The sequence below is a fragment of the Adelges cooleyi genome, unplaced genomic scaffold (assembly GCF_023614345.1).
Source record: "Adelges cooleyi isolate 19-005CV unplaced genomic scaffold, UGA_ACOO_1.1 ACOO_flye_CR_arks_rails_tigmint_CR_PRNA_574, whole genome shotgun sequence".
Taxonomy (NCBI): Eukaryota; Metazoa; Arthropoda; class Insecta; order Hemiptera; family Adelgidae; genus Adelges; species Adelges cooleyi.
The window spans coordinates 15,821,187-15,848,998 of record NW_026096268.1 but is presented as its reverse complement, the minus strand read 5'-3'; the positions used below and the strand labels follow the sequence as shown (position 1 = coordinate 15,848,998).

Here is a 27,812-nt window from a genome sequence, read left to right as displayed (position 1 = left end):
TTATTTTTGAGATTTTTTTTGCCATGTTATAGTGATTTCTACGCTAAGTCAGAATGGAACAATAACATAGGTATACATTTTTTTTAAAAATCTGTAGTCAAACTTTTTTTTTATTAAGGAAAAACCCTCTAAAAAAAAAAAGGGAAATTACCCTGCTGACCGTAGTCAATTTCCAGGCTGCTATGTGTGAGTGAACCAGTCAACAGGTAAGTCAGACGATCATATCTAATACTAAAAATTAATTTTTAAGCACATAATTGTGTAATAACAATAATAGGTACAATTATTTTATGGATATTTGTATTTTTGGACCTCCCTCACTGACACTAATAAAACTAATTCAAACAAAATATTTTATACCTTATATTGAATGAATTTTCACTAAGCTCTGCTGTGGTCTATGGTTTTAGATGAATAGATAAAAAAAAATCACAACATGGGGGTCTTCTTTCAATCACAACTTTTATTTAAAAAAAAAAAAAAAAGTATTTCACATCAGTCATCAATGGTATATATATATATAAATAATCAAGATATATTACAATACAAATTTTGTTTGTACACAAAAAAAAGTCAACAATTTTATTGTAATATTTACAAAGACAGTTGATAATATAAATTATAAAAAGTAGGAAAATAACAGCTATTCAGTGCATTTGACCTTAAAAACTTTCTATTCTTAACTTCATAAAATTATTTGGGTAACTATTCTGAAAATGTAGGCGACATTTACAATAGGTACAAAGTTTACATTTAAGTTAACAATATTTAATAAATAAATAAAAATCGTATGTACAAAAACACAAAAATAACAATGATAAAATAACATTTATCATTTTTAGGTCTACACTCTAAATAGGATTACACATCAAAGGCAGGAATTCTTTGTCTTAACATTACAATGGCACTGGACAGTTTAATTGCTGGGCCCAGAGGAATATTCAAAATGTTCATCAGTTCGTCTTGACCCATCACCAAAAGTGCTCTGCCATCAATTTTCTATAAAAACAACAATTGTGCATACTATTAGTTGGGGAAAACATTTAATATTATTTTACATATTTAATGTAAATTTTACCTGTTTAACAAATTTTTCCGATACAGTGAATTTGTCATCGGTACTTTGATCTACATACTTGGTGGCTACCACCCGGTCGACGTAAGAAGCCACTTCTTCGACGGACCATTTTCTTGCATCGGTAGTGCTGAACATCGGTATACCTAGTTGTGCGTTATGTCTAGTCCACGCCCTACCGCGCATCGATGCGGATAAAGGACCAACATCGTTGGTTATAACAGATAGCCCAACTTCTTGGCGGAGTTCTAAATTGTTAACATTCACGGTGTTTTGCTTAACACTTATGTTTTTATGTTCAGCATTACGTCTGCAAATAAAGAGTGTGATAAAACGGCCGTTTTTGACTTTTCCCATAATAAATATACATATACATTCTTAATATAAGATTTACTCACTTATTTTGTGAATTCTTATTTTTTTGTTTAAACACGTTTTCATTGAAATTAGAATATTTGGGTTTCTTTTTCTCTTCTACGTGTTGAAAATGAGATTTCGAACTGAAAAAAAATGAACATTAAAAGTAATACAACAGTTCAAATATTTAATAGACGAAACACGCTTTACCTGATTGTACATTTTTTTGCGTCTTCTGTTTTTATCCTATCGGGTATTTTCGCAAGTCCTGCCACGGCTTTTTTCCACAAATCCAATTCATAAGGGCAATCTTTTGCCAAACTATGATTGGCTTTCAAACTATTTGCATGACCTTTGCCACTACACCCAACTGTTCTACACAAATCTGTACCGTTGATTTGTATTTTATTCTCAACTATAATAAGAATAAAAAAAAATTATTCTCTCAACATTATTTTATTAGTTAATAAGGTTATTAAATTTTAGTCACTTGTAACTGAGAGTTACATTTTGTACACTTATTAATTATTACCTGGTGGTATCTCGAGAGGATGGTTAGTCCGCACAGCCCATCCGACCGGATGAATATCTGGACTATCATCTTCAACCCAATAGGCGTAGGCGATCCGAAAACCGTCATATAGTATTTTTATTTCATCCCCTTTAACATCTATTACCTTAGCGGTTCTTATTAGTGACGGAACAACGAGATCGACAACTTCAATTGTCATGTTTATACTAAAATCACGCAGTGGTCGTCGAACAAACGCCTCTTCGGGAACAGGTTCACTCTTTGTTTCCATTAAATATTCGGTCCACGAAAAAGGTTTTTTACCTTTAAAATCTAAAAAAAAAAAAATTACAATTATATTTAATTTGACTTATAAATAATAAGCAGCAGTTCTAATAAGGGAGGCAACCAAATAAATCAGTGGACAAGATAGCATTGATGAAGTGTACCATTGTAACCGCTGGGAGGAGATAAAACACGACCATTGTTATCACACCATCTAATAGGATGTATATTGGTCGATGTAACGTCAGTCCAATAGTCGAAATCGTCTGTCCAGCCATCAAAATGAATTCGTAAACGATCTCCTAGAATGTCAGCAACAGTGGCTACACATATTAGCTGTTTTGGCAGAGTACGAGTTAATTTGTCAAGAGCTTCCAATTTGGCTCCAATTTTGAAAAGTTTTATCTGACTATTCTGTAAAAACGATAACATGTTATACATTTACATTTATTCATCTCCAAACAGATAGCCAAATTTATTTATGAAATTATTATATTCTCACTGTGGATTTTTTTATAGAAGAGAAACACCATTTTGGAGCTGGCACAGCACGACATTCTCTAAGATAGCTTCCCCAATCAAACCTCTTTACATAATTTTTGGGTGGCTGTACAATACGCGAGTTTTGCTCACACCATCTTGCATAAAATATATCCGGACAATCTGCATTCACCCAAAAATCATATTCATCTGCATATCCGTCAAAATGTAATTTAATTCGATAACCTAGATAAAAAAAAAAAATTAAAAAAACAAGAAATTTGAAGTAAAACATAATAGTTTTAATTCTAAAAAATAAAATGAAGTTACCTTGGACTTCGACAATAGTCATTACACAAAAAAGAGCTTCGTGTTCAGGATCAATACCTTCCAGTTTCTGTCCAACTTTAAAGAAGTTTTGTTCAAGCGGAAATGGTTTGTTGAATAAACTTTTTGGTGCAGATGTTAATAGCATTTCTTCCATGTAATTTAATAATTTTTGATTACCTTTGACAGACTAAAATGAAAAAAATATAAAATCTTTAATGTGTAATGCACACTATGATACATTGTCAGGCCATAAAGTACCAGAACCGATGCCATAATTTTTTTATTTAAATAATTCATTAAAAATGATTCTCCTTCTCTTCAAAACACTCTCTATTTGTTGCAATGCACTTGTTGTTCCAGTTCCAATTTCATTGCTCAAGAGATCTTTTTCATTTCATAAATGAAAAAGTCACTGGGGGCTAAGTTTGATGAGTAGTGGGCGTGAAAAAGCATTGATAAAATTTAGACACTAAGGAGGACACAGTTGATTTGTCGACAACAAATGGAGAGTATTTTAAAGATGGTGCAGTTTATTTGCATGATTTATCTAAAATAGAAAAATTATGGGCGAACTTCCCACTTTTTAGACAGACATATGAAATATTTTAATTAAATAAAACACCTACTTCAAGATCAAATACTAAATTTCCATCATCGATGTCGTCATCGTCTTCATCATCATAGACATCATCTTCTTCGTCGTTGTTCATTTCATGACAAGTCTCGGTAGGAGGAGAATTCAATGGAGAAGACAAACCATCATTTGGTGGTATGCTACCGGAACTATCAAAAAGTGGTTCGTCCCAACTATCGTTGAGGCCTTTTTTATCCGGACAAGGAGCGGTCAACTGCTGCTTTCTTTTATGAATTCTATTTCCCAACTTAGCTAAAAGCTGTTGTCGGTCTATAATAGGTTTTTTTGGAGCAATCGGTATTGACACTTCTTCTGGTTCATTTATGGGCTCTTCGATGGCCACCACTCCTTTGGAATCCATTTGTTTACACGCTAAGCTGCAGTACAATTTGTCGATTAATTCTGGTTCGTGAACTAGTGTATCACAATATTCATAATGACAAGAAACAAACTGACCCATCTTATCATTATCTATAAAGAAACACATAATTAAATGAATTAGTTTTAATTATGAATAAGCAGAGATGAGTATAATTCAATACATAGTTATTGGAATAATTCATACATTTTTTTCCTTAAAATTAAAAAAAAAACTTTAAGCACCTTATGGTTTTAATATGTATAAAAGGTTTAAATATTAATTTCTTTACTTTAAATTGTATTCACTTTTTTTTAATTTTCTTTTTATTCATGATTGAATACTATTAATCAATAATTAAAAAAACAGTTCATGAATTTTAAAAAAAATTTACTCATTATTCACCAATGACAATGACTTTTATTCATTATACGAATAATTTCTACACGACCCTATAAGTCATTTTTTTTTCTTGTGAGTAAAAATACAGTTATTAGTTTGTTACCTTCTTCCAAAGAATTGGTTTTTTCAACCAAACGATTATTTTCTGTGGTACTGCTGATCGGTGGTTCCCTTAAAGGCTTGTTATTTTCATTACTAGATACGTTTTTATTTGGTTTTCTAACATTCTACAGAAAAGAAAAAAAAATTAATAGAAATTATGAACTTCTCTATTGGCTTTGCTATGAAGCTGTATAAACAAAGTATATAAACCATACTCGTGATCCAAAAGAAGACCGAGATTCATCATTTAAAAGACTTTGTACTCCTCTATTGGCAAAATCATTGTTTTCACAAGCGTTTTCTATTACTTGGTATTCAACTTTTGCAGCAGATGAACAGGCAATTTCATTTGAATTTCTGACAGTTAAATTTGGCTTTGTTTTACTCAAAGATTCCACAGATAAAACTTTTAGGCCAATCTGATTTACTTGTTTTTTGTTTGCAACTTTTCCTAAAAAAAAAATTTTAAAAAATGAATAATAAATAATGGTAAAATAAAAACAAATAACATAACAGCAGTAACAATTCATTTTCAACAAAACTAACCGTATTTCGCAATACTCAACGAATGACTATCCAACGGAACTTTAGTATCTAATGAATTCGGAGATATTCTTATGAAGCCTGGCAAACATACATCTTTAACATCTTGCACAGGATTATTTTCACTGTCATTTGATGAGAAATCATTACTGGATGTAGTTGGTAAACTCGTTTCCTCGTCCAAACATTCTATTTCTATATCGTCATTTGATTGAGAAACATTAACCCATGATGTTCCGGACTGCTGATGTTTCCGATAGGGTCTAATGTTAGTGTCTGGCTTCAAGTTCATAGAATTCATTGTAGTTTGGTTCATTTGAACAAAACCGCCAACTTTTAATTCACTGGCGGCTGTACTTTGAGCGATTTTTTGTTTAACAAAATTAGAATTTCGTTTGAACAGATTTTCCAAATTACCAGGGATGTTTCCTTGAGCTGGTACCATTTTATACTTGCCATCGGGTAATTTTTCCATTCGAGCTACAAATTTCTTTTTATCAATTTGCGAATTTGATGTGTTAATTATAAGTTTTCTCTTTTGGTTTGTTGCATTTACTGTACTTTGCAAACTTTTATTAACGTTTTTTAACGTTGAAAAACTGGTTTTTATAGATGGACTTATGGTTTGACCGAGTTTATTTTTTTCTACTTTTCGAATCATATAATTAACACCGTTGTGCGGAACAACATACATTTCTGTTTTTGAATCGTTTGAAGATATTTTTTTTAGTTCTTGTGTTGTTTTAGTAAAATACTTATTGCTATTACTTTCTAATTCTAATTTCGGTTTCAAAAGCCTTGGCATTGTTGTTGATTTAGGTACACAAGGAGCAGATACAAAAGAAATTAATGGCGTATTATTAAATTTACTCGATGATGTAGATCGTGAATTAAATTTTATATTAGACACATCAGTCTTTTTAGGCACAGCAATTTTTTCTAAATCTAAAGAACCACTTTTATCATATGACATAGTTGAACATGTAGGAATATCCGAAACTGATGTATATGGCATTATCTTTTTAGTTACTATGTGCATGCCTGACGAGTTAAAATTTACAGCAGTACTATCACACATAATTGGGTTAAAGTCTGATGAATTTTTTACCGACGATACGCTTGGTCTGTCTTCTATTTCTAGTAGTTCACTATTACTACTACTATGTGAGCTAATGTCATCTTCCTCCACTATCACCATTGATTCTTCGTCCACTGCATATTGATAATTTTCAGATTGCAAACTACATTCACTCATATTTTCATAATATGTATCTTCGTTATCATCAAACTCATCTACTTCCATAATAGTTTCGACATTTTCATCAGATTCATTGGCATTATCCATGATAAAATATTTACTAAAACAAAATAATAATTAATAATATGCAATAGTTAAACTATTAAACAACTAAAAAAATCTACGAGATTTCAAAAAAACAATTTTTTTTTTTTAACAAAACTCATACAATTAAATTACTTACACCCATACACCTACACTTTAATAAGAAATTATATAGTATAAAGAATTTTTTTGGTATAGTTACAAACCAATACAATTATATAATAATTTCAAATACTTAATTATTATTAAATTAAGAAAGAAAACTAATCATCGCCATCAGGTTTTTAAATAGTATTTTTTTAATGAACTAAAGTAATGTTAAAAGTAAACTTTTTTTTTTTTTTACAAAAACAACTAAATAAACAATTTGTTGACTGTAATATTATAAAAATATCTGTATGATATTAATTTACATGTATACAATTATATATCAATGTACATTATACATAGATACAAATATAAACTAGTTTAGTAATAAAGTTGTAATAATTTAATAATAATAAATAATAATACAGATAAAACTATTTAATATTTGTATTTACTACACAATAGTAAAAGGAATAGAAACAAGTTATTTTGGAAAACAATTTGTATATATTAAAATAGACTTACGGACAATAATAATAATAACAACACTACTACTTCACTATTTTTCTCGCAAGTTCTTTGGTTTTTCTATTTTTACAAAAAAAAAAAATTATCCGTATAACGGCGAGGGGAAAAAAATAAGAAACATTATTTTCTTTCCACACGGTTGAATAGTCAATAGCAGACAAATTATTAGTCAACGGCATTCGACCGAATGATGTGTTTTTTTATCTAGTTAATTATTTTTATATAAATACATTTGAGAAATTTAAATTACACAATAATATCCAATTGTAATTTGTTATATTCTTATAATACGAATGGTGATAAAAAGTAAAAACCGAAGAAATTCGTAAGTTGTAACACAAGCGGAAAATGACCCGACGCTATGGAAGAAAAAATTAAAAAAGGTTACCACTCGCGGTTAATACCTAACCAAAGTGTAGAAATCAAAAGAAATGTCGTTTCTCGTTTTTAACAATCTACGGATCACAACACCAAGTCGTTTTCTCGATAATATTATTATTGTTAACAAACATAATAATATCACTGCGCAATGACCAAAGTTTCATTGTTAACCGCAATAATATGATCTTTTTATTGTCACTCGTGTTGTCTTAGAAAACCGATTACCGAATAAATCTATCGCGGTATTTATTATTGTCAGCTTTATATTATGCTTATAAATTATAATATAACGTGAACTATATCATTTTGAGTTAATTAATTTTTATACTCGCCTTTGTGCCAGGTAGAAAACACAAAATATTAATTTGTACGTACGCGATAATTATTTTAGTTTTTGTTTCGGTTTTTAACAGGTTTTTGTTTTTTTGTAAGTTATACCATATTTCGATTTAAAAAAACAACGTTTTGACTTTCAAAAACAAAAAGACGGGAAGGGGAATGTATATACTCGACATTTTTAAGTGCGGGTTTGCGACAAAAAAACAACCAAACGCATATTTTACATAATAATTACATTAAATATTTCGGCACACGATTTATCTTCTTTCTTGCCCGTCCAATCCCTTAAGGTGGTAAACGTGGTATCATAGGTTGGGTAAGTGGTAACCGGAAATTCGATAATCTCAATGTCGGTTATTATTGCGGCATATTCGATGGTATTATATTATTCGTTGAACTTTAAAAATTTTAAAATAATCTGTAATTTAAGATAAAAATGGTATAGGAACAGTCAACAATTAGCTGTTGTTATATTATACATAGTACGCATAAATAAAATAACGGAACGAAATTATTATACACATTTCCTATTAACTTCTACCTAACGTTTTTGTGCAATTATTGTAGTTTTCAATTATTTTCTTAACAATAATATTGTAATTAGTAATTAATGGTTTCATTTCACTGAGAAGTCCGCGTCTTAAAAATTATAACCAACTACAAAGCTGAAAGCACCGTTTCATGCATATATAACTTATAAGATACTAAAGCCATAAAGCCTGAACAGTGGAGGTAACTATAGAGCGAATTTTTCTGAACTCGTATTGATATTTCATAATAGCAATATAAATAATTGAAATATTTTGGTCACCCATAAATTGTTTGCGTCATTAATACAATTAGTAATTACATCTAAGAACATTATTATAAATGGCCGCCCGTTCGAAGTTGAAAAAATTGACTTCAAGCAGACCTGACTTTTTAAATTCTAATTATAGTTTACGGATTTTAACTTACCAAAAAAAAAAAACTATACTATTAATTATAAGATAAACCTTGGGTTTTTTAAAAACTATTACACTTTATTACAGTGTATAATGCCAAACCAAATTTTGTATTCAGCGTGAACAGATGACAGTCCGCAGTCGAAACTGTATAGATACGTAGATGGACCACGCCGTATACTCTTGTGGCAACTAATTTTTGGACGCAAACATCTTAATAACAAAAGAATAATATTGTAGTCGCGTCCATTGCGTTATCATAGCGCTAAACGTACCTCATTCGATTGTTTTGCGAGTTGTGTTGTAATTTATATACATATAATATATATTATCGATAAAACTACAATAATTTTCATCATACACTGGTGTAATTCATTAAGGGAGCGGTAAAATCTTCTGGACAATTTTAAGTACTATAATAATCGTTCTAATAACGTGTGATTTCACTTTTCACTTTCATCGTAGGTAGGCTAATGTTTTTATCGAGCATCGAGCTTCGACGACACTGATTTTACACAAAATAATAATGTTATCATTGGAACGGCGACTGTGGATAGTCTTGTGTGATAACGTTTCCCAATATTTTCATGTGTCTAAACGTCTAAGAATGTATTACTATTGGCCGTGCTGAGTCAAATCCCAAATGTTTAACATTATTTTTGTTTTGCCTATGAACCGTACGGCTAAATTATTTTGTGCACAGTATTTGATACGATTGAATTTGTATTCGCAGCGTCCTCAAGTAAGTCGGTAATTTGGTTTGAAATCACTGTGTAAAGTTTGAAATTTGTCCCAATTCCCAATCGGATCTTTTCCCCGAGCAATTCGGTTCGGTGTTTTCTAAAATTTCAACACTCTTGACTGCTGTGAAAAATCGTTTTCACAAATACATTAACGTTGAACCATAAACCACCCCAAAAGACAAAACAATTATGACGTTGTCTTTTTTGGAACAGTGTCCAATATTATGTCATGAAATTATCGTAATTTAAATGACGGATTTTAAACAATTGTCCTAATCAAATCTGTATTGCAAAATCAAACTGTATTTTACATGATTCTGTACAGAAGAGAATATATCAGCGCAGAATGTAAAACGCATTATTCCTGACTGCGCCGCCAGCGGACATTTGCATTTTTGAACACCCCCTCCCCACCTACCGGAGCTAAAAAAACATTGAACATTATGTTATTTACAGGGTCTTATTGTAGGTATAAAGAGGACTGCCTAGTATTAAATCAACATGGGTCAAACCGTGAGTCAGACACGCAGCAACGATGAGCTCATCAATATGTTGGTCAACAGAAGATTCATACGCACAATCGATGTTGAAAAAGTGTTACGGTCCGTCGATAGAGGATTCTATTATACCGTCGAGCACAAACGGAATGCGTACAGAGATTCAGCTTGGCAGAGTGGCAAAATTCACTTATCTGCCCCGTGTATATACGCCAAGGCCATGGAATGCCTTGCGTTGAAACCAGGAAATCGATTTTTGAACATTGGTTCTGGAATCGGCTACTTCAGTACTGTAGCTGGCTTGTTGCTGGGTAAATGGTTTTTTCCCTAGACATTTGCTCGTCAAATTGTTTATATTATGTTTTTACGCCATTCTAATTGCTGTACTTTTTCATCAGGCCCAAATGGCGTGAACCACGGTATTGAAATTCACGAGTCGCTCATAGAACACGCTTACACGAAACTAGAAGAATTTAAATTAAATGCGGCCGCAATCGATTACCATGATTTTTGTGAACCAATTTTTATACAAGGTACCCGATTATATTTAAATGCAAAAAAAAAACCGACCAAATATAAAGTATAGTTAAATTTATTGGTATTATAATATTTTTTAATTTTGATTTTTTATGCAGGAAATGCGTGCGAATTGTTGCCAATGGGTTACTATGATAGGGTTTATTGTGGAGCTGGTGTTCCACCAGAGGAAACCGAGTTCATGAAATCACTTATAAATGTAATTAGTATTTTATTTATACTCATAAATACCGATTAAAACATCATAAAATATCAATCATTATTATTTGTCTTCTAGATTGGTGGAATTCTAGTCATGCCTTTAGAAGGTTTTCTCTTGAAAATAACTAGAAAAGATGAACATTCCTGGCAATCTGTTAAAGTATTAGAGGTATCATTTACAGACCTCGTTATACCAGAAAAAACCAGTTTCAAAACAATAGAGTTTCGTAAGTAAATTAAAATTTTTATCTTCCGAGTTTCTAAACCCCTAAAAATATCATTATATGTTCCCCAGCAGGGTTGATAACTATCTTTATTTAATTTTTGAAGTTTAGTTTTAGTATTGAAGGTCTATAATTTAGATTCAAGGTAGATTTAAAACAGCCTAAATAACATAATATACAACCTTTTCCAAAAATATTATGTTGTCAAAACTTTTTTTTTTTTTTTTTAAGTAAAACTGAAGAAAAAAACTCAAAATACTTCTAGTAGTTATGTATTTTGTAAGACCTACTAGTACAATAATTATTTTTAGGAGGTTGAGTGGGTAAGGTGTTTAGCGCTCATTGTCGACAGTTTGACACTCGGTCACATGTTGTTACACACATTTAATATTTTCTGTTAAATAAAAATTACCTACTCTTACTAATTTATTATCATCAAAAAAATATGAAAAATTGTTTTTAAATTAAATTTTTTTAATTTTTTATCGAAAATAATGTTTGTATTTTTTTATTTTATAGCTGTCGTCGAACCACCAAGTTTGCAAGACTTATGCAGATCTAATATCCGTTCGTCGTTACGTGAAACCGTTGAGGACAAATGCGCCTACATACCGATGCGTACAAAATGCACAGAGAAGAATGACACCGACGATAATGAGCACATGTTGCCACATTTTAATAACGAAAACTTTGGCGATCCGTTGACACAGTTTGTGCGCTTACGATTCGGTGGCAGCGAAGAAGGGTTAGCCAGTTTTCGTAACATTGTGGACACGTTGGTAGGCTTGGAAGACATGTCAGAAACTCCGTCGATTTCAGAAGATGATGACGATGATGATGAAAACGATGACGATGATGATGTTGATGATGACAACGATGATGATGAGGAGGACTTTCCAGTTGAAGATTCAGTAGGCTATGAAGAATTGGCAGAAGCTATCTGTGAAGCAGAAGAAGAAGTGGAGGAGTCGAACATAATAGAATCACCTGAACGTCAATCGGACGATTCAACCAAGAGAAAGTCTCCGGAAGCCGAAGTTTCAGACGCAAGCAAAGTCCAGGCAGAAGTGGAAAATCCCAAAAGAATAAAATTGAACTCTTCGACTTCAACAAACTCCAACGAGCCGTCCACGTCGTCGCACAATACCAGCGACATGTGGGAAACCGTATCGACAGAATCGTCACATAGGTCATTGCACAATGAAGACTCCGGAGCGAGTTGGTTTTCGTCTGTGGCCAACGACGACGGCGAGGAGGAGGACAATTTTAGTTTTATCAATAATGACAGATACAGTGATGACAGTGACAGCGATAGTGATAGCGAATCTAAAGTAGATACGATCTTGTACAGTTTCAAAAGCGATTGCAAAGAAAATCCGTGGAGTAAAATGTTAAAAGATAAAATTAACGATTTGCCAATTCCTGTACCACTCAAACATTTCCTCAATTACCACAGGGTCGACTAATACTTAAGCATTTGTTTGTTTTTATGTGATTCATAACTTTGCCAATTTTTGTATTTTCTTGTACATAAAATATTTAACTAGTTATGTCGAATGTTAATTCGGCTGAAATAAGAATGATGATTATTATGTTAACAGATTAAGAGATCATTATATTTTGTCTATGTTTATTTCTTTTCTTTTTTTTTTTTTTTCTTAGGGACTTAATAATAGTTTAAAGATTTGTCCCCTAGACTGTTACTTAAGTATGTGATGATAATAATAAGTCTATCACCCCGTGCTATTGTTTGTTTTCATATGTTAAATATTTCAACTTCTTTGATGTAAATTTATGGTTTGATAATATTATATACGTATATTTTTCTCTTTATATATAATATATACACATATTTATATTTTAAAAAAAGGTGATATTATTATGTTGTTACATTGTTTTGGATTATTTAAATTTGTAATATGTATGGTATTTGTAAAATAAATTGAAATAATTTTTTTCTTTTTATTTTTTTATTCAAACAAATTTCTGTAAACATTTTTTTTGACTATTCACAATTAGATATTACATGTTTACACGACGAGGAAAACCCACATTAGGGGCACTTCATTTGAATGTAAAACAAATTGAGTCTAGGTTAGGTTAGAGGTTGTGTGAAATGACTACAATTATTTCACCTATAAAAACACTGTGTACAGCGTGTGCAATATATTTTTCATTCATAGAATACACAACAGGACTAGTAAATATTTAAATGTTATTTATCAATACAACGTAAAATAAAAACAACTGAAAGAGGTTAAGGACAAAACATAAATATAATAACGCATGTAAGTACTGAAAATTTGAGCGGTGCCCAAAATTAATCTTAGACACTTAATTGTTATTATATATTTATACAATATATATATATAAAACAGTGGCGTACACATTAATACATAGGAACATTGATAGGGTCACCGAGTCTATTCTTTTCAGCGATAGTGTACTCCAAGTCGTCTGGATAAAGGTCCGCCAGTGCCTTGATTGGAACGAAAGCATCAAGTTCAAGACTGAATTGCGTAAAAAATTTACCTATGTTCTTGAAATGATGGTCAGTCGGAATTAGGTTTCTTTCTAGTTTTTCTGTCAAAAAAAAAAAATAACAATGGTAAATTGGACATAATACGGAAGTTCTATAAAATATTAAACACAATTTTAAATTATATTATAAGGTAAAAAGTTTTTTTAGATAAATTGTATTTATAACTTACGAAAATGTATTTTTTTTTTTAATTTTATTGTACAAACAGGTCTAGCCCAATTATTTAACATATTTTAGCTTACAATCGTACGATTGAACTCGATACTTATTGGTATATTTTTAAAAAATGCAAAAAGAAGCATTCGTGTTGATTTTAAATAAATTTGAAATCAACTATTATTCAACTAAATTTAGAAATTGACAACACTTATAGCTCGCTTAACTAATTTTTTTATTATTTAAAAAAATATAGGTAAATCGAGCCTTTCAATTTTCACGTTTAGGTTTTATCATCAAACTGTTTTTAGTCGAATAAATAATTCAATAATCTAGTTACTTTTTTAATTGATAGCCATTAGACATTAGTCATAAGTTGAGTAATTTATTTGTTTGGTAGGTAACTGTAAACTATTCACAAATTGTACTCGAACCGACACAATTTGCCAATTCATTAAACTCACCTTGTCGGGTTTCCCATATTGCTTTTATGACTGGATTTTGTTGCCTAGAAAAGTTACAGTAATGTTCTGGATCGGGTCTCATTAGCACGTAGTAAACAATTAGATTGGGCAACGGTTCCGCATTGGGCATTCCAGTCCAGCCCACGACAACGCCACGTCTTATAATTATGCCCGGATCGTCTATACTTCCTTTTCCAATCACGTCGACCATCATGCCGATTGCAAACTTTGGATCATTGGCTGTGCCACGCCTTTTGGGTACCGAGGGAAACATTTCTTCATACTGTTGCAACAACAAGACAGAAAAATAAATATTTAACAACCAACCGAATGATTTAATAATGCTGGACAAACAACGGTTCACGTACGTCTTGGTACACAGTGTTTCTCTCGTCTATATGATTCGGCGCCTAAATACAAAAACAATTATTGTCGTTATCGTGTGCTTTGATCGTATCGTATCGTGTATAAAATCATTACTTACGCACGGACTCAGCGAGTCTCTAATAAGAGGGCAACGGCAATAGTCGTAAGTATAATGGAATTTCTGACATTTATACTCCACTTCCATGTCTTCTGGTCTCATCAGTTTTTGGAAGTCCAGTACATATTTAAAGGTTGTCGAGGCGAGTTGTTCCATAGACTTACTAAACGTCCAAAACAACTGAAAATCATCGTCAAATTTATTATACAAAACTTTTTTACATTTACTACATCGATTTAATCGTAATATTTATATATTAGATAATTTTCAAAAACACTTGAGAAAAATTCTTTTATATTTTTAATATATGTGTTAAAAATATTAAAAAAAAAAAAATAATAATAACTTGTTAAACAACATCTAACTATAATAAGCAACAATATTAACGAATATCGCAATAATAAAATATAGTAGGCATATAGCGACTAGCGAGTTGTATTTATTTAAAAAAACTTATTGCTCTGCTGAAATTATTTGAAACATATTTTTAAAATATATCATACAAGCTGATGATATTATACAAGGTATGGGAGTATTTTATACACTAGAACGAATCAATATAAATCATTATTTATACCTATAAGTTATGATTATCCATACTCAATATCTAAATGACTGTGAGATAACAATATTGTAAATATTTTATCTAAAAATAGATCAGCATAATTTTCACTTGTACAAGCACTAACACTTTTTGATTTAATATATATTTTTTTTTTTTATAGAAATAGTTGCTTGAATATATTAACAGAGAAAAACTCGTCAGCATGACAAACTTTTAATTAGCGGTACACAACTTGAATGCGCAATAATGGATGATAAGAAAATGTCACAGAACGAGCTCGAAAATTCAAAGGTAAGATTTTCAATTTTAAACAACTCAAATTGTTCATAGTGTACCTGATGACTTTTTTAGATTTCAAAGATGGTAAATATTGACAAAGATAGAAAATATAATAATATTCTTCCGCGACTAAGAGTTTTGTCGCTTTTCGATGGCATCGGAACTGGTAAGCAACAACAAAATATGACAATAAAAAAATGTCTAAAAATTATCAACTTTTTTTTTTCTTCAGGGTACTACGCGTTGAAACAATTACATTTCGATATAGAAGTGTTTTACGCAAGTGAAATAGACCCCAACGCATTATTGTTGACTTGGTCGCATTTCGGAAAAGAGATAAACGAACTAGGATCAGTCACTCAGATTGATCAGTCCACGTTGGATCGAATTGGGCCCATTAACTTACTCATAGGAGGTTCGCCTTGTTCGGACTTGTCCAACGTAAACTACCGCAAAAAGGGCTTATACGGTAGTTTTTATCGCAATACACTTTACATAGTAAATTATTATTAGTACAATTTTTTTTTTTTAATCATAAACCAGATGCTACCGGTACGGGAGTACTGTTTTTTGAGTATTATCGTGTGTGGAATTTGTTGAAGGAAAAAAACAACAAAGAAAATGGTACTTTCTATTGGATGTACGAAAACGTAGCCAATATGGAATTGAAGCACAAGAAAATTATCTCACAGTAATTTCATCGACTGCAAGTAACAATTGAGCGTACCACCCTTTTGACGATTGAATTGTGACAGATTTTTAGAAAGTGATCCGTACGTGTTGGATTCGCTCGACTTGTCGCCACAACGCAGAAGACGATTCTTTTGGTCGAATATACCGAACATTGAAAGTTTGCAGTGTGCGCGTACCGCCAACGATGTCTGTACGCCGTTGTTAGACGAATACTTGGACAAGAATTTAGGCCGCAAAGCCAATGTCGACAAAATCGGAACTATCACGACCAAGCGAAATTGTCTGCAAGACGGTAAGTCATTTGACTGACTACGATAACACCAAAAACCCTGTGAGTGACAAATTAATAATTTTTTTATCTAGCACGAAATGACTTTCTGTTCACACATACGCACACATATTAATTACAATGGCTTACCAAAAGCGTTAATGTAAAAATCTAATTTGTACACAGGTAAATCTCGAGACCCCGTTAACCAGGACGGTATAAATATGGGCTTGTACATCACCGAGTTAGAAAAAATATTTGGCTTTTCACCACATTACACCGATGTTGGAGATTTGTCAATTAACGACCGGCAAAAGTTGTTGGGAAAAGCTTGGAGTGTGCCGGTTGTAAAAAGTATTTTCGAACTTCTAAGCGACAAATTTGCAATAAAGAATAACAATAACAATAATATTTAATGTATAACATGTGTCAAAAATATTACACGATTTATATTTAAGCGTTTTAGTGGGAAGTTATAATACAAAGTCGTTCTTAACATATGCCTACTTTTATTTTTACTTGATTTCGTGTACTAAAAAAAAAAAAAACAAAAGAAAGAGAAATAAAACATTTGTTAGATAGACATAATTTTTTAAGTTTTATAACAAAATATTTATTTTCAGAAAATTGTTTTTAATTTATTACATAGATTTTATTTTGTTAATTACAGTTATTATTTTAACAACAAAATAATGTAATTGTTGTAGTGTAACTTAAATCACACCATTTTTTATTTAAATAACAAATAGTTATTTAAAACTACAGTGTTTTTTTACATACATCTTTGTTAACTATATGTGTTTAAAATAATATTTAATTTTTATTACATTTTCATTTAACTTGTTTCAAATAACCTGCCGTTAAAAAAAAATATATTTAAACAAAAAATTTATTCGGTTTTGTTATTTTAACTTTTACTTAAAAACATTTATATTTTTATCTAAATAATGCAATTGAATGGTCTTATGAATTGTTACGATTTGTTCATTTGTTTAAATCATTACCTAAATGTTATATGAACTGTTTAGCTGATTTTCATAAAACTGATTATATACCATTCTTAATGATCAAAACGATCTTCAAACATTCATTTAGGTTTTTAATGATTTTGATCGAATACTTACGTCGGGTATAGAGTTTCCGTTGTAATGACCCGGCAGTTTTCCCGACACCGGACAAACTGTTGCTAAACGCATAACTCCGCCGCCAGCCACATCTATCAAATAACACGGTCTCGTTTTATGTTTATAACCAGGCCACGAAGACGACCAAGTCACAAAGTTGTGAACAGACGTTGCGGTCAGTTTGACCTTGACGCCTAATCGTCTAGCGACAGACTCGTAAATGACGCACAGCAAAAACACCGAACCTCGATTGTGTTCAAGTACCTAAGAAAAGCGTAAATTATAAAATGTCAAAAATGTATGAGAATTTCCACTGATATACATATTATAATAGTGTCTATGTCTATGCTTTAAACATGACGTATAACATACTTTTTGTAACAAAAAACAATTTATGTCATCGTGGCAATTGCAAATGAACTGAGCGTATTTTACAAACACGACTTGTCTGATGGAGTCGAGTATCGTGATGGTGTTGGATTCGTCAAACAAATCGTAGTCCAAATTTGATTTACTTCGTTCAATCACCTGATCCATATAGTTTTCTTGCTCCACGAGGGGATGTGTCGGGTTTATTGACCATATATGTTTACACACTGCAGCGGAAATATTGTTTAGACAATTGCCTAAAAATGCACAACAATAACGCATGTTAAACGTTGAGTATTAGATACGCAGTACAGCAAAAATAGATTATAACGACATCATTGATGTGGTTAAGACGACAAAAATCAAACTGAAATTCAACTTTAATTTTAAAAGACTTACTCATATCGTTGTACGATGTTTCAACAATAGGACACCACCATCTTCCTAATAGATAGAACCCACGTTCAATAGTTTGAGCAGATTGCGGCAATTTTAAAAAATCTTTTAACTTATATCCAAAAACTACTTGACAAGAATACATTAAAAAATGATGCACCACGTACAACTTGTCGTAATTTTCATTGCAACTGAAAATCAAAACGAATAATTTATTATTGAATGGCAAGATATTAATTTACTGATAACAAACTAGGATTAAATAAAGTTTAACTTACAGATTGCTGTATTTAAGATGTTTATAATGATTTAAAATTGCCGACAAGACGTAAAAACGATGAGCTTGGTAGGAAGAATGCAACTGTGAGCTAAATGGATACAAGTGATAGGGTACATTCTTATACTTTAAGTACTTGCTGGGCATTTCTGAGATCTCTTCGTTAACATAATGTTCTAAGCTCATGCGATAGATGAATTCATTCTTCCAAGTGTTTTGTTCGTCAATAACAATTTCGTATTCGTTCACATCCAACGTTCCATACCTGAAATTTCACACGAGGTCAACGGCCGTGAAATGACAACGTTGGGGCAGATTAAACACAATTGTCAAGTCTTACCTTTGGAAGTATTTGGTTTTCCACAGACTGGAGTTTTGTTCGTCGAATATACACTCGTGGAATTTATGATGGGCTATTGTCAAGTTGACAATATCTTGGTACGTCAGCTGGATATTTCTACATACGTGCACAATCAGTTCGGTCGGCAAATCCAAAATAGTGGTGCAAGCGGATTCCTGTTTGTCCATGGCTCGATCCTCTTGTCTAGTTGGTCAACATTCCATGAGAATTTCGTTGATGTTGGTTTTTGGACATAAACGTCGCTGCCACACTTCAACGTTAGGTTATTTGTTTTTGTTTTTTGTTTATTACTTTTTTTTTTTTTTTTGAGTTAAATATCATTAATCGCCATTTGCATTATATAAGTCACCGAGTTGCTGTTCGATGATGTCACCGCTGAAAATAAATAACTAATTGAATTGAATAATTATTCGAGTGTGTTAAATCTGTAGCCTTCGGACGAAGGCAAACCGTCTTAAACGGGAAACGAGCGGATAACTATGGAGAGATTCATAAACGACAAAAATGACAATGAACACAAATTAAACAATATCAACAACAACCAACATACAGAACACTTCAGCTGATAACGCGGATGGCAACTGATAAGAAGTACCTGATAAGAAGTAATACCTATATTATGTTTTGTTTTTTTTCAAATATACACGGCCACGATCATCGTCATGGGTAATAAAAGAATTATTATCTGTGGACACGATCGCTGGATTAAAACCTTTTGTTCGTTAATAATACATTCATTGCACCTTGTTACACTCAAATTGCAGTGCTTCGTTTGGGGAAAAAAAGATATCAATTATGAAATAATAAGGCATTTCTTTATTGCGACTAAGGTTAAGGTCGGTTTGACAAGTTTTGCTTCTGTGAAATCGTGATGCCGTTAAAGTTTGAATTTGTATACACTAAAAAAAAAACCCTAAGTCTGATAATACTAATTAAAATTAATAAGAATTACCGCATACGGTTTTTTTAGTTAAAAAAAAAAACTAATAATAATAATAAACCTGATTATTTGGACACGGCACGCCAGTATTTAACTATTAGCTTTATAATTTTATAAGTCAAACCAGTCTTGTTTTGAATAATTTATTTAGTCAAAAACACGTCATATTATTACAAAAGTAATAAGAAAGTTATCACATAATGAACAATTAAATATTTCTTAGAAGTGCAAACGTGCCTGTTTGGCTGCTTTAGTAAATAAAATAATAAAATATTATTTTTTTTATGCGTTTTAACAAAAAGACTAGATAGAATAATATGACATCTGTTATAAATTCCTCGAAATATAAAAATTGTAATTATTAATTTTTTTTAATATATATATATATATATATGGTCTTATCCTTAAAATAAGCATAATAAACTTATTAATTACTATGTTGTTTGTATACGTTTTATGGTATTATAGTTTTAGTGTATACAGTTAAAGTAATTTTAGTGGTACAAGAAACAGATTTTTCCCAGATTTTTGAATAACCGTTTCGTTTACTTATAAAAATCAACTAAGAAGTGGATGCTAAAAAATTTGAAATTTTCCAATAGAATATTATACACAATTTCAATTGAAATATCAAAAATCACAATACCCTAAAATAGAGGCCGTCCTACTTAAAAATGTGTTTTATACATATATATTTTACATTTTAAAAGTGTAAATATTCAGTACCTAATATTATTACATAACTAATTAGTATAGTATGAGTTATTAATTACCTTATCAAGATGGCATTATTGAAGGTCGCAATCATTAAAACGAACTTTATTTTTTTCCTCTATTCGACGAAAACACTTGAAGCACTTTACAACAAAACGAACACATCAAAACATTAGTAAATAAATAGTTATAAAAAAAAAAAGTATAACATACTTGTGTAAGCAACGACAAGTGCGGTGCACAACCATTATTTTGTTATTGTGTTTGAGCACACGAGTCTGCTACCATCGTTTGCGTTTTCTACTTTTGTTGAATATAATACAATATAATAAATATTTAACATATAAATATCATTATAATTAACGTCTAATAGTCTTCGTTGCTTGTCTTGTCAACACATCAATAGCGACCCATATGTAAGGTCTTTTATTGTGGTTACCTATTCGACTTGCAACGGACTGATGGTTTTTATTTTTTTTCTGCTCTGGTCGATTATTACTAAGGGCCGTCTATATTTATTCCGGAATTTCAAACAACCGAAAGCTTCAAACGGGGTTTTTTAACAGTATTATCAATATATATATAAATAATAATACAAATATTATGTACTTGACTCGAGAAGAGCATATGCCGTCCAGTCCACTGAAGCGTTTAACCAACCGTGAAATGATACCTTCCTTAAATGTCTTGTATAGGTACTGCAAAATTTTTAAATTGTACCCAACTATTTATAGTATTCCACCAACTAAAAGTGTACAAATCAAAATATGTTAAGCACAACATCGCCTTTACAATGCTTTTTATCGATATTTAATATTGTGCTTTCTGCGCTCTCGGTATTATAATATAATTCTTACAGTCCTCCTATGATATTGGTTTTCCCCATGAAATCATAAAGCTGTTTGGGGTGTTACAATGGCAATTATTCATTTTTTTTTTTAACCAAATATGAAATATGTAAAAACAATTACCTCATATTATTAAATTTGTTCTATTGTATATTTTAACGAATGGCTTTTGTAAAAAAAAAAATCCTATACCTATTACAATGGTATTATTTTTAATGGTACCAACCATTTACCAAGATACATTTAGTAAAGTCTATATTATGTCTTAGGTAAAATCACATATAATACGATAAACGATATAGTGTGTGATACAATAAGAACAAATAACAAGTTTATGAAATTGAATATAATTGTTTAGGACACCAGTTTCTTGTCAGTGTATATTTTTCCTGTTAATCGTGTATAGATTATGTTATACTGGTTTTACCTACCCACTGTTGTAGTGTAATTATAACATTGGTACTTAGCAGTCATTATACCATTGAGTTAATTTTTTTTTTTTAGGGAGCATAAAATAATTTAATACCTTTATATATATTTCATTATTTTTCTAGTCAAGTGTGTTTAAAGCACTCAGCCCAACTGTTTTGAGTTAGTTTATTGCGTGCTATAAAGTACCTCTCAAAAGAAGTATTGCAATTTGCGACCAAGACAAGTGTATGTAATAACTATTAAGAATCACAACGAACATTTCTAACCTAACCTACTGATGACTAATCTTATCCATATGGCATACCTATTCAATTATACCTGAATATCCAATAACTTGTAAACATATTTTGTTTCCCACCTTGGACTTCTCTGCGGATACACACAGGATTTTTCTGTACGGTGGGAGATTAGATTTAAAATTAAAATTAAAAAATTCTAAAAATGTAGGTAATAATCAAGTTTTACACTAAAAACCAAAGTATAAAAAAAAAATCTAGTAAAATGTATCTTAAAAGACTATCTATATATGTATAAGATTATAATATAATAAATAATATAATTATAATAATATTATTATAATTATAATTATAATTATTATTATTATAATAATATAATATAATTAATGATTATAATTAAAGGTACATTACCTAACTAACAATCAAATAGTTACCCTAACCCCTAAGTTACCTGAAATAGTCTAATTGGCAACCTGACCTAAGTCAGAGTTGCAAAGTGTTTTAAACGAAATATTTTAAACATATGATTAAAACGTTTTAAACAAAACGGTATTGTTTTGAACGTTTTAACTTTACTATATAATTACATTTATTTTTTATTTTTCACAATACTTATATTTATATTTAATAATATGTCATAAATGATGTATACCTGTTTGTTATTTTAATTTAAGTAATCGATTTGTATTTGTGGAACATCAAACATACAGAATACAGATTTTAAGGTATAATATAATAATTAATATCAAATTTGTATTATTTTTATGTACACATAAAACTAAAAAATGTGCCCAAGGGTTTGCTCTGTAGTCTGTATAGTGTCTGTCTCTAGAACTATTTAAATGGGACTATTGTTTATTTCCAAAGAGTAAATATCTAATAAAATAATTAACTAGAATTAAAAAAAAAAAAAATCATCCTTTGTATTGGTAAGTATTTAGTAAATATGTAATATTTATCTAATGTCTACATAATTATACACCATACAGTATATTAAATTAAATTAAAATTTGTTTAAAACATAATTTTTAATTATATTAAAAACAGTATAAAATATAAGTTTTTTTTTTTTTTAAACTGTTTATTTTGCAACTTTGACCCTAACTATTTGATTGTCGACACCCATGTGTAAACATATTATATTTAAAAAAATATCGTAGGTACATTAAACATAACAATATAGTCTCCGGTATTATTTACCGATTACCTTTCGCTTTGGGGGGGGGGGGGGGTGGGTAAACGAATATGTTTTTTTTTTAACCCGACGTCGACAAAATGTCAGTCGGTTTACCGGAACATTGTGAAAACCAAATTTTTATTTTTCAAGTCCAACATTAATAGGCTCGATAGTTGATGCGTCTCCTCTGTTGCACGCACAGCTCGCCGTCGATGCGGAGTGAATTGTTTTTGATCTCCAGCTGCGTGTCGATTCGGACAAACGACTGTTTCAGGTGTCTAAGACATTCCGACGAGCCGGCCATCGTGCCGCGCAAGCCCCGGACGTTGCCCTGCAATTCGGCCACTTCGGCGTGCAGTTTCGCCTCCAGTTCGTCCCTGCACAGCTCGACGCCTTCCCTGAGCGTGCGGTTCTTGAGTCTGGTGTGCGCCAGGGCTATGTACGCTTCTTTGTCGGCAATGGCGTTTTGCATTTTCCCGACGGTTTCTCGGACTTGTTCGATTTTCGAAGCTGTCTAAAATCATACACAGGCGGTAATAACGACACGACAGTGAATGCGCGAATCTGACATTGGTCGTACATTGATTAAACGACAAACGCTGTAAAGAGCGAACAACGCCGCGAGAGAGAGGCGGTAATAGTTGTTTTTAGTCATTTAGTTTTAACAGCGAGTCAGTAGGATTGTATCGAATGATCCGATTTAAAATTTCGGAAACATATAGAGCGTGCTGGATTTTAAGAGGGCGTCGCACCGGTGATTTTCTGTGGTAAAAACACACGTTCAAGCAGACTATGAAAATAACTCGCTCGATTTTGGTTTAAAAGCACCCGTTATAAAATTAAAAGAAAACAATATTCCGGAGGGCAAGACACGGTGCGTTTTTTTTAAAAAATTAATTTTTTGAAAAGTTACAGTCATTTAAAAATGTCAAAACAGTCGTTATTTCTAAACAATGTATTGAGCGTTATACTTGGAATAATAATGAAAAAAACGCACCCGGTCTTGCCCTCCGAAATATTGTTACATTTTAATTGTATAACGGGTGCTTTTACTCTAAATCCAAAATTGAGCGAGTTATTTTCAGTCTGCTTAAACAAGTTGAGATGAAAAAAACATTTTTAAATCGCTTTCGAGGATGCTGCGATAGTCCAAAAAATAAATTAACTACCAAAACGGAGTCCCAGTTATTGAACTAATAATTACACATCTTAGTTTAAATTAAGATTTTGTAAAAAATTGCCTATACTTTGCTCCTTAAAAATGAGCGGTGCGACGCCCTCTTAACGTTAACAAATAAGTAACATTATAATATTATAGTGTTTATTGCATTTTTTTAAGGGGAAGAGGTGGCCTTTATCAACGCGTATGTATCGCGACAAAGTATTTTTGGTGTTGGATTGTGAAGGGTGAAATCGTCGAACGTTCTAAGCGGTTAAAAATTTAGCTAATAATTTTCGATTTCGGTTTTATTCATTCTAAAGGGCACGCACTCTGGCTCGTTGCTGATGGAGCTTTGCGATCATTTCACGGTACTCTTCCGACCGCAATCTCAACGCTTCGTCGACCGCGCTGGATTGTCTGTGTAGATCGTCGATCATTTTGCTCAGGCACTTGTCGAAGAAAGCCCGCAGCGGTCTGCCCTCGACCAGCGTCTTGTTGGCCGCCGTTATGTTGTTCAGCGAGTAACGGTCCCATTCTTCGCCGGAAATCTTACTGAATAGGCAAACACACACACACACACACACATGAGACGGACAAAATACATACACTTGCACAATGCTCGTCAACGTTATAAGTAAAGTCCGGATTTATATGTTTTTACATATTGTTACTGAGTATATGCAGTCTTATGAGGGTAAAAAATGTGGACGATTCATTCATCACAGAGATCACAGGAAAAAGTTTTTTTTGCATATTTGAGAATATTTCATGGTTTAGGGAATATTTAGCTTATTTAGCATATTTTGGAATACTTTGTAAATTGTGAGAAAAACATAATAATTTATTTTAATTTTAAAATTATTATAATTAATATTTTCATAAAAAAATACACGCAGTGATAGTACTATTAAGTCGCCGCGTCGTGCCGTGCTGTTTACCAAACATGGTGGCTAACCTGCATACTGCATCGTTTTCATGCTGATAAGAACAACAAAAATTTACAAAATGACCAATAACCTGGTGAAAAGGGTAACATTATAAAAACCAAAGTGACTCAATTATGTGAAAAAAATAAAGGCTACCAAATGTTAGGAAAAGTTGGGAACATTTTATCTGGAAACAATGAAAATCTCCCAGAACATTTCACCCCTAGTGTAGTTGCTGATATGAAGTTTGCTCATTTAACAGCAGTTGATGTTGAACGTTTATTTAGCCTCTACAAACACTTTTAAGCGATAGAAGAACTAACATGAGCCCAGAGAATATCGAGAAATTCATAATTATTAACTCATATAATAAAATTTAAATAAGTGGTAAGTAATTTAAATTGTACTTCAATTTAATTCAAGTCAGAATTAAATTTAGAAGAATATTTAGTAAATATTCAATTTCAATAAAAGAAATATTGATTTTCATTCATTATTTTTGTTTATTTTTCTAATTTTTAAGAGAATATATGGAGAATATTTGTTGGTTTTTTAGAGAATATTAGAATCATATTTTAGGTGTTTTAAGAGAATATTTATCCGGACCTTAGTTATAAGTATAAGGTCACTCACGCCGGTGCGAATATGTCGTTGGAGTTGACGACCGATATTTGAACGCTGTTCTCGTTCAGCGATTCGTTGTGCGCTTCGATCTCCAACACGTTGTGCTTGTACTGCAAGTCCACGGACAAGTTGTACACGAACGACCTGAGTTTCCTGAGTTGTAGCACGACTTTGTCGAGCAGGTCTTCCAGCCGCTCGTTAATGCCCACAATCAACTGGCGTTCGCGCAACAGTTCTTTTTCCACGTCGTCCAACACCAAGTCAATGCCGACACGCTGACTCCTACAGGGATCCAACATATAGATCATTATATATGGTGGGTAATATCGTTGCATGGCGCCCATGCTCAACAACCCCGTCGAGTATGTTTGTACGCCTGTGACTTACCTGAGCCTAACGCACTCGGCGATAACGTCCAAAGCGTCGCCCACAAGTGAACGGTTAGCGTTTTCTATGCGCGTCTTGTACCCAGACAGCGTTTCGATTTCTTCTTCCAAATCGCCTTTCTTGTTTTCGATTTCTTTGCGTTTGAACTCGATATCCTTGACTTTCACCTTGGACTGGTGGTCGATTTCCAATTTGTTTTTCACCACCGAGTCTTTGGCCTGTACGATTTGCCGGTCGGCCTCGACCGTTAGTCTCTCGGCCCATTCTTGTTGCGTCTCGGCCGCCTTTATCTGCTGATCGTTATTGCGACACCATTCGGCCGGTGTGTGATAAACACGGTCGTAAACGTTTTTGTAATTGTCGCAGTTCATTAGTATTTATATTCAGACGGTAATAATAATAATAATAAAAACAATGAAAAAAAAATATTTATATATATTATAAAAAAATAGTTTATTTTAAAATCAAACAGTTTCTCGGTAGACACTAAATTATTGTTATTTTGTAAAGACCATTACAGAGTTCAACATTTATTGTCTTGTTTACATATCGCTATAGCAATATAGAAGTGAGCATAATATTGATTTATAGTGAACAGTGTACACAAAACTAAGTTCTGACGTTCTGAATAACCATTTTTAAGTAACAATATTAAAAACACTATTGAAAAAAATCATAATAAAATGAAAAACAATAATAATGCACATTATTATTATAGTTTTTTTTTAATACATACAGAATATATTAAAAATATATACTCAAAAAGGCCACAAAAAGTTAATTACATCATCTTTAAACATAAGAAAAATAATTAATAATAATGATACACAAACTTTTTTTTTTATTGTATTACAATTAAAAAAAAAAAAAGTACTATGCTTATCAAAACAAATTTTCTTAATAATAAAGTTATCACAGGTTTTTAGTTCCATCGTCCAATGCATACATAAGTTATAAAAATTAAACAAATTTAATCTTTTTAATTCGTTTGATTACGCTAAGTACTGTTGTCAAAGACAAAAGAAAAAAACATACAAAAGGAAAAAAATACAATAATTATTTTTACGTACACGTTTTTTAAAGAACAAGAAAATCAGATTGAGGTCAAACTTACATACTTTTTCAAATAAACATATATAAAAAATAATATTCCAAGAGTATCAATAACAAAAAAGATAAAAAAAAACCCCCGAAAATTGAGTAATACTTATTAGAGTTAACATACATTACCGGCTAGGTGTTGTTTACTCACATTAAATAATATAATACATAAAAATTAACGACACACATTATAACTGTCAATAAAATAATAAAGTAAATATTTGCTAATACAAAAAAAATTATACATAATAAGATTCCGATAACATTACTAAAATACACAAAGTAATCAGACCATTCATAAAATACTGTTAGTATACAATATATATATATATATATGTGTATATATTTATATTTATATTTGTAGGAAAAACATGCTCAGCACTCTTT

At 31.5% G+C, this 27,812-nt stretch overlaps 5 protein-coding genes across 14 annotated transcripts; 2 read left to right on the top strand and 3 right to left on the bottom strand.

The window, feature by feature from the left end:
* Positions 1 to 498: 498 nt before the first annotated feature.
* Positions 499 to 9,203, bottom strand: LOC126842792 (uncharacterized). Of its 3 annotated transcripts, none has more exons than XM_050579946.1 (14): positions 8,974 to 9,203; positions 7,032 to 8,911; positions 5,081 to 6,435; positions 4,750 to 4,985; positions 4,536 to 4,659; positions 3,665 to 4,143; positions 3,039 to 3,225; positions 2,731 to 2,954; positions 2,393 to 2,642; positions 1,965 to 2,276; positions 1,643 to 1,847; positions 1,474 to 1,575; positions 1,079 to 1,385; positions 499 to 999 (listed from the first exon to the last, which is right to left on the bottom strand). In XM_050579946.1, the coding sequence occupies exons 3-14, from the start codon at positions 6,420 to 6,422 to the stop codon at positions 862 to 864; spliced, it is 3,906 nt and encodes a 1,301-aa protein (XP_050435903.1). In that variant the 5' UTR covers positions 6,423 to 6,435; positions 7,032 to 8,911; positions 8,974 to 9,203; the 3' UTR covers positions 499 to 861. The 3 variants fall into 3 exon arrangements, with proteins under 3 accessions (XP_050435903.1, XP_050435904.1, XP_050435905.1); XM_050579947.1 differs by having other exon boundaries at positions 7,748 to 8,911; XM_050579948.1 differs by having other exon boundaries at positions 7,990 to 8,911.
* On the top strand, positions 7,593 to 12,775 carry LOC126842794 (uncharacterized). Of its 7 annotated transcripts, none has more exons than XM_050579954.1 (6): positions 7,593 to 7,758; positions 9,898 to 10,249; positions 10,337 to 10,471; positions 10,574 to 10,674; positions 10,753 to 10,903; positions 11,420 to 12,774. In XM_050579954.1, the coding sequence occupies exons 2-6, from the start codon at positions 9,943 to 9,945 to the stop codon at positions 12,364 to 12,366; spliced, it is 1,641 nt and encodes a 546-aa protein (XP_050435911.1). In that variant the 5' UTR covers positions 7,593 to 7,758; positions 9,898 to 9,942; the 3' UTR covers positions 12,367 to 12,774. The 7 variants fall into 7 exon arrangements, with proteins under 7 accessions (XP_050435911.1, XP_050435909.1, XP_050435912.1 ...); XM_050579952.1 differs by having other exon boundaries at positions 7,593 to 7,782; XM_050579955.1 differs by lacking the exon at positions 7,593 to 7,758 and adding an exon at positions 8,356 to 8,486.
* A 382-nt stretch (positions 12,776 to 13,157) lies between these two features.
* On the bottom strand, positions 13,158 to 21,017 carry LOC126843670 (uncharacterized). Of its 2 annotated transcripts, none has more exons than XM_050581340.1 (11): positions 20,746 to 21,017; positions 20,592 to 20,675; positions 18,858 to 19,267; positions 18,519 to 18,782; positions 18,244 to 18,431; positions 17,848 to 18,101; positions 17,476 to 17,739; positions 14,547 to 14,726; positions 14,431 to 14,472; positions 14,063 to 14,345; positions 13,158 to 13,483 (listed from the first exon to the last, which is right to left on the bottom strand). In XM_050581340.1, the coding sequence occupies exons 3-11, from the start codon at positions 19,043 to 19,045 to the stop codon at positions 13,290 to 13,292; spliced, it is 1,857 nt and encodes a 618-aa protein (XP_050437297.1). In that variant the 5' UTR covers positions 19,046 to 19,267; positions 20,592 to 20,675; positions 20,746 to 21,017; the 3' UTR covers positions 13,158 to 13,289. The 2 variants fall into 2 exon arrangements, with proteins under 2 accessions (XP_050437297.1, XP_050437296.1); XM_050581339.1 differs by having other exon boundaries at positions 18,858 to 19,253.
* LOC126843672 (DNA (cytosine-5)-methyltransferase 3B-like) lies at positions 15,211 to 16,875 on the top strand. Its single transcript, XM_050581343.1, has 6 exons — positions 15,211 to 15,402; positions 15,463 to 15,556; positions 15,623 to 15,859; positions 15,934 to 16,081; positions 16,146 to 16,375; positions 16,538 to 16,875. Exons 1-6 carry the CDS (start codon positions 15,358 to 15,360, stop codon positions 16,765 to 16,767), a joined length of 984 nt encoding a protein of 327 aa, XP_050437300.1. The 5' UTR covers positions 15,211 to 15,357; the 3' UTR covers positions 16,768 to 16,875.
* Positions 21,018 to 23,382: 2,365 nt separating the features above from the next.
* Positions 23,383 to 26,766, bottom strand: LOC126843671 (tektin-1-like). The gene is made up of 4 exons (XM_050581342.1): positions 26,325 to 26,766; positions 25,947 to 26,219; positions 24,717 to 24,939; positions 23,383 to 23,739 (listed from the first exon to the last, which is right to left on the bottom strand). The coding sequence occupies exons 1-4, from the start codon at positions 26,693 to 26,695 to the stop codon at positions 23,383 to 23,385; spliced, it is 1,224 nt and encodes a 407-aa protein (XP_050437299.1). The 5' UTR covers positions 26,696 to 26,766.
* Positions 26,767 to 27,812: the final 1,046 nt, after the last annotated feature.

Coding starts and splice junctions, on each gene's coding strand:
- LOC126842792 (XM_050579946.1), bottom strand. CDS start 6,422: ATGGATAATGCCAATGAATCTGATGAAAATGTCGAAACTATTATGGAA. Junction 4,986..5,080: donor GTTGAGTATTGCGAAATACG/GTTAGTTTTGTT, acceptor TTTTTTTTTTAG/GAAAAGTTGCAAACAAAAAA. Junction 4,144..4,535: donor AACCAATTCTTTGGAAGAAG/GTAACAAACTAA, acceptor GTTTCTTTATAG/ATAATGATAAGATGGGTCAG.
- LOC126842794 (XM_050579956.1), top strand. CDS start 9,943: ATGGGTCAAACCGTGAGTCAGACACGCAGCAACGATGAGCTCATCAAT. Junction 10,250..10,336: donor TGTAGCTGGCTTGTTGCTGG/GTAAATGGTTTT, acceptor CTTTTTCATCAG/GCCCAAATGGCGTGAACCAC. Junction 10,904..11,419: donor TTTCAAAACAATAGAGTTTC/GTAAGTAAATTA, acceptor TTTATTTTATAG/CTGTCGTCGAACCACCAAGT.
- LOC126843672 (XM_050581343.1), top strand. CDS start 15,358: ATGGATGATAAGAAAATGTCACAGAACGAGCTCGAAAATTCAAAG. Junction 15,557..15,622: donor TTTCGATGGCATCGGAACTG/GTAAGCAACAAC, acceptor TTTTTTCTTCAG/GGTACTACGCGTTGAAACAA. Junction 16,082..16,145: donor CACAAGAAAATTATCTCACA/GTAATTTCATCG, acceptor GAATTGTGACAG/ATTTTTAGAAAGTGATCCGT.
- LOC126843670 (XM_050581340.1), bottom strand. CDS start 19,045: ATGGACAAACAGGAATCCGCTTGCACCACTATTTTGGATTTGCCGACC. Junction 18,783..18,857: donor AAAACCAAATACTTCCAAAG/GTAAGACTTGAC, acceptor GTGAAATTTCAG/GTATGGAACGTTGGATGTGA. Junction 14,727..17,475: donor ACGGAAACTCTATACCCGAC/GTAAGTATTCGA, acceptor GATGATTTTCAG/TTGTTTTGGACGTTTAGTAA.
- LOC126843671 (XM_050581342.1), bottom strand. CDS start 26,695: ATGAACTGCGACAATTACAAAAACGTTTACGACCGTGTTTATCACACA. Junction 24,940..25,946: donor AACGACATATTCGCACCGGC/GTGAGTGACCTT, acceptor TTGCCTATTCAG/TAAGATTTCCGGCGAAGAAT. Junction 23,740..24,716: donor TCCATCAGCAACGAGCCAGA/GTGCGTGCCCTT, acceptor GTATGATTTTAG/ACAGCTTCGAAAATCGAACA.